Source organism: Asparagus officinalis, chromosome 9, assembly GCF_001876935.1.
Source record: "Asparagus officinalis chromosome 9, Aspof.V1, whole genome shotgun sequence".
NCBI classification, from domain to species: domain Eukaryota; kingdom Viridiplantae; phylum Streptophyta; class Magnoliopsida; order Asparagales; family Asparagaceae; genus Asparagus; species Asparagus officinalis.
The window spans coordinates 39,798,834-39,804,345 of NC_033802.1; the positions used below are offsets into that span (position 1 = coordinate 39,798,834).

At 38.4% G+C, this 5,512-nt stretch overlaps 1 protein-coding gene across 1 annotated transcript; it reads left to right on the forward strand.

Moving 5' to 3' along the window:
* Positions 343-4,981, forward strand: LOC109824059 (pentatricopeptide repeat-containing protein At2g22070-like). Its single transcript, XM_020390582.1, has 4 exons — positions 343-549; positions 633-760; positions 1,925-2,516; positions 3,141-4,981. The coding sequence occupies exons 1-4, from the start codon at positions 454-456 to the stop codon at positions 4,539-4,541; spliced, it is 2,217 nt and encodes a 738-aa protein (XP_020246171.1). The 5' UTR covers positions 343-453; the 3' UTR covers positions 4,542-4,981.

Consider the following 5,512-nt stretch of genomic DNA (forward strand, 5'->3'; position numbering starts at 1 on the left):
ACATCTCATAGTTACTTGACACCTAAAATTTTATTTTGACAATTTGATACTCAAGAGGTTTTTAAAGAAAGTTCAATTTGACAATTTGAAACCCCAACATCCTAGATTTGTTTTTCATTTAATTTGGTAAGAAAATTTGCTTGTGGTTCAATTTTTTATGTCGATATTCTTGAACAAAATCAACATCAATGTTTTCGCACTTTTAGGTGTCATTGTTAAACTAGAACTTCATGACTCTAGATTTTTTTTTTAAAAAAAAGTTTGAAATTTTAGGGTATCAAAGAGAAGGAAAAAAAAACCGCAGTACCCATGATTAGATTTTGGACGCACAATCCACACCACAAATATCACATCCCATTCATATGGATGAAACTCAAAAACCACAATAAAGATAGGCCTCCTACAAACCTCGAACTCAAATTAAAAACTCCCATAATGTAACATCTCCATCTCATGGCATCTCTCCCTTCACATGCTCTCACTGGCACTCTCCCCAAGCTCGAACCAGACCTCAGAAAGCTCTCCTCAAACTCTCTATCCATTGACAAGGTAACTACAAAACTCCCCGCTTTCAATCTTTTTCACTACCCACCCCCCCTAACTCTCCGCAATCCAATCCTTATTGCTCCCAGAGAACTCCAGCAGCACCCAGGGATGAACCAGAAGAAGCCCACGTCGAAACTTCCTCCTATGTGCCTCTCCTTCAACAATGCACCGCGCTCGGGTCGCTTCCGATGGCTCAATCCCTCCATGCCCACATTCTCAAAACTGGAACCTATCGAGATGTATTCATTTCAACTTCACTCATCAATGCATATATGAAGTGTGGTGCCGACATCCATGCACAAAAATTGTTTGATGAAATTCCTGAGAGAAATGTTGTCACTTGGACCTCTCTGATCACCGGCTATGTTCATAATTCGAAACCTGAATCTGGTATTGAGTTGTTTGTTGAATTGTTACAAACAGGGTGTTACCCTACTAATTACACTCTTGGATCGGTTTTGAGTGCTTGTTCTTCGCTCCGCGAGGTTGATTTTGGCGAACAAGTCCATGGGTATCTAGTGAAGTATGGGCTTGAGTTGGATACTAGCATTGGGAATTCTTTGTGTGGCTTGTACTCAAAATGTGGAAGGTTGAAATTGGCAGCTAAGGCTTTTCAGAGGATTGAGGATAAGAATGTGATTTCTTGGACGACAATTGTGTTGGCTTGTGGGGATAATGATAATGCTGAGTTGGGCTTGAGGATGTTTGCAGATATGTTGGTGGAGAATGTGCAACCAAATGAGTTCACTTTGACAAGTGCGATGAGCCTATGTTGTGTGGCGCCTGACCTTTGTCTAGGGAAGCAGGTATATTCTTGATTTCTAAGAATTTATTTCAAGGATTTAGTAGGCTATGAAGAGAGGTTAAATAAAGGTGCATGGGTTGAATGTAGTTCATGTTCATTTTAGCATGCAACTATCAAGTAGGATTGACATACACACAATATGAGACTGAACAAGATAACTAGTGAAAATCTGATAACACCTCTAATTAAGAGGCCCCAATTGAAATTTAGAACCGGGCCCCCAAATTGTCAGCCACGCCTCTGGTCCCGCCATGTTAATAATTTCTTATAATATCTTCTTCTTCTTCTTCTTTTTGTTTGTTTTGTTTGAAGGGGCATAAATCTATAGAAATGTTCACCCAAAATGAGACTTTTCTTTGGAATCCATTTTCCTAGCTTTTGAGCTTGGAAATGGGATGAAAGCCACTTTTAGCAATGAAGTATATATATATATAGAGAAAAAAAAAATGTTTTTTGTACTCGGACAAGGGCTTTGACAACGTAATTGCAATCACGGATTTTTTACATATTAATCCCTCAAATCTTCAATAATTTCATATTAGTCTCTCAAATCTTGGAATTCCATGTTAGTCCTCTCAAGACTGGAACCTCTCAGGATGTATTCATTTCAACTTCACTCATCAATGCATATATGAAGTGTGGTGCCGACATCCATGCACAAAAATTGTTTGATGAAATTCCTGAGAGAAATGTTGTCACTTGGACCTCTCTGATCACCGGCTATGTTCATAATTCGAAACCTGAATCTGGTATTGAGTTGTTTGTTGAATTGTTACAAACAGGGTGTTACCCTACTAATTACACTCTTGGATCGGTTTTGAGTGCTTGTTCTTCGCTCCGCGAGGTTGATTTTGGCGAACAAGTCCATGGGTATCTAGTGAAGTATGGGCTTGAGTTGGATACTAGCATTGGGAATTCTTTGTGTAGCTTGTACTCAAAATGTGGAAGGTTGAAATTGGCAGTTAAGGCTTTTCAGAGGATTGAGGATAAGAATGTGATTTCTTGGACGACGATTGTGTCGGCTTGTGGGGATAATGGTAATGCTGAGTTGGGCTTGAGGATGTTTGCAGATATGCTGGTGGAGAATGTGCAGCCAAATGAGTACACTTTGACGAGCGCGATGAGCCTATGTTGTGTAGCGCCTGACCTTTGTCTAGGGAAGCAGGTATATTCTTGATTTCTAAGAATTTATTTCAAGGATTAAGTAGGCTATGAAGAGAGGTTAAATAAATGTGTGTGGTTTGAATGTAGTTCATGTTCATTTTAGCATTCAAACTATCAAGTAGGATTGACATGCACACAATATGAGACTGAACAAAAAAACTAGTGAGGTTGGATCAGACTTCGCCATTAAGTATGAAAAGATTAACCATCTAGAAAATAATTGTAAGAAAAAACTTGGGATAATGATACTTTCATTTAAACTAGAGGTTTGCTAAATTTATGTTTATGCCAGTTTTGAGGAGTCAATTAAAGTTGAAAACTGTATGTTTTGAACTAGAGTTTAGTCCTGATAGTAAATTAATTACTAAGCTCCTGCTAGACTGTGATTCTACTTCGTCCAAGTTAAACTGTGTTTGCCAATCCTAATATTTGTTGAACGCCATTACCTATTAACCTTCGATTTAGTAACGTTTTGGAATTATGAATTTATTTCAAACAATTAATGAAATTAAAAACCATTTTTTTTCATTGGTACAAGAACGTATTGTTTTCTACAATTTAGACCGGCTGCTTTACTAGCTTTAGTGCTTTTGGGATTAATATTCTAAAGAAAATCTTTAGGCAGGTCCATTCCTTTTGCATCAAATTTGGGTGTGAATCCCATCTCCCAGTCAGGAACTCAATCATGTACTTGTACCTCAAGTGTGGCAAGCTTGATGAAGCCATGATATTGTTCGAAGGGATGGAGACTGTCAGCCTCATCACTTGGAATGCAATGATGGCAGGGCATGCTCAAATCATGGCTCTTGCTAACGACGATGCTGCTGCTCGTCAGAACGGGCTAGAAGCCCTTAACCTGTTCCTAAAGCTAACTCGATCCGGCACCAAGCCAGACTTTTTCAGTCTCTCAAGCATCCTAAGTGTCTGCAGCAGCTTAGTTGCTTTAGAACAAGGGGAGCAGATACATGCACAAGCTCTAAAGAGTGGATATTTATCTGATGTTGTGCTAAGTAGTGCATTGGTGAACATGTATAATAAATGTGGGTGTATTGAAAATGCAAGCAAGGCCTTTATCGAGATGCCAAATAGGACTTTAATCTCGTGGACTTCTATGATCACGGGCTTTTCTCAGCATGGACGGTTCAGAGAAGCAATAGAGCTCTTCGAGGACATGAGACTAGCTGGAGTTAAACCTAATCAAGTTACCTTCGTCGGTGTCCTCTCGGCTTGTAGCCATGCTGGATTGGTTCAAGAAGCTAATTATTACTTCGAAATGATGATTAATGAGTATAGGATTAAGCCCGTGTTGGATCATTTTGCTTGTATAGTCGATATGTTTGTGAGATTGGGTAAGTTAGAGGATGCATTTGAGTTCATAAACAAGATAGGTTTCGAGCCAAATGAGATAATTTGGTCTATTTTGGTCGCCGGGTGCAGGAGCCATGGAAATTTGGATTTGGGATTTTATGCAGCTGAACAATTATTAAAGCTCAGGCCAAAATCTATTGAGACCTATGTTTTGCTATTGAACATGTATATATCAGCAGAGAGGTGGCTAGACGTTGCAAAGGTGAGGAAAGTGATGAAAGAGGAGAACATTGGAACTTTGAGAGATCGAAGCTGGGTCACAGTCAAAGATAAGGTCCATTTCTTTCGAGCAGATGATAGATCACACTCTCAGAGTAACGAAATATACATACTTTTGGAGAGTTTGATCGAGAGAGCTAAAGGATTAGGATATGTTCCTTATAAGAGCATCGATATGTCATCAGATGAGGAAGAGAAGGCGTCTGGATCTGCTCTTCATCATAGTGAGAGAGTTGCAGTGGCTTTTGGGCTATTGAATTTGCCAGAAGGGGCACCGGTGAGAGTTGTGAAGAACATCACAATGTGTAGGGATTGTCATAGCTGTGTTAAATTCTTCTCTTTGCTGACTGGAAGAGAAATTGTGGTTCGCGACAGTAAGAGGCTCCACAGATTCAGGGACGGCCAGTGCTCGTGTGGAGATTTCAGTGCACTTCTATAACATCCTTGCTTTCTGATAACATAAACTTGAATTTTGATCATTTTGCTTCAAATCCTAAGATCATCATGTCTTCATCTTGAAAGCTGTTGAACGTTGACAGGAGCAGAGAGTGATGCTCAGTTTGACGATATATAGAAGGAAGTGCGATGACACTGTACTGGTTTGAAACAGAAATCAAGGAGATTCTGAAACTGAAGAGTATCAAATGCCTACTTGTAACCAAGTTTTGGCTTCAAAAGAGGTAACATCCTTTGTAGAGGAGATGTGCTCAAATATCATGTTTAATTTTCCAATAGCAAAAAATTGTTTCATACAAATGTTTGCTACTAAAATTTTATACAGAAATACAAAAATTGCTGATTTATCAATGTAGTTTGTAACTACTTGTGTTTTTCAAAAATCAATAAAATTCTGCTGTCAGTGTCCCAAATTTTTTACAATCCAGTCTGCTCTTTATCTATACTTTATGTATACTCTTTCCAATTCTCAAGTATCATATGTCATGATGTTAGATTGCCAAAAATTAATTCTTCTTTCTTCAATTAAACATTAATGCTTCTTCTCTTGGAAGTCTTAACTATAAAACCTTAGAACTGAAATAAATGTTTCCCACAATTTATAGCTAAATTGATGGGTATTATACTATCTACATCAGCTAAGAGCTTGTCGGCTAATAGTGATTCTTGCAAGGACTAGTGCATGCTGGCATGCATGTGATAATTAGTCCAAACCCCATACTTGATTAATTAGGTAACCAGGACACATGATGGGCAGCTAGCCATTTTCCATGTAAGTGCTGCTTCAACAATCTAAATCATGTCGATACTCCATGTATACAATATGGCCTCATATAAAGATGGTTAATTAGCACTTACGTACCTTATATCCTTTACTTTGCACTTGTATATCCTCAGTTATTTCTAACAACACTTAAATACCCTAAACTTTAAAATTGACATTTTAATTCTTCT

Coding starts and splice junctions, on each gene's coding strand:
- LOC109824059 (XM_020390582.1), top strand. CDS start 454: ATGGCATCTCTCCCTTCACATGCTCTCACTGGCACTCTCCCCAAGCTC. Junction 761..1,924: donor CAATCCCTCCATGCCCACAT/TCTCAAAACTGG, acceptor CCATGTTAGTCC/TCTCAAGACTGGAACCTCTC. Junction 2,517..3,140: donor ACCTTTGTCTAGGGAAGCAG/GTATATTCTTGA, acceptor ATCTTTAGGCAG/GTCCATTCCTTTTGCATCAA.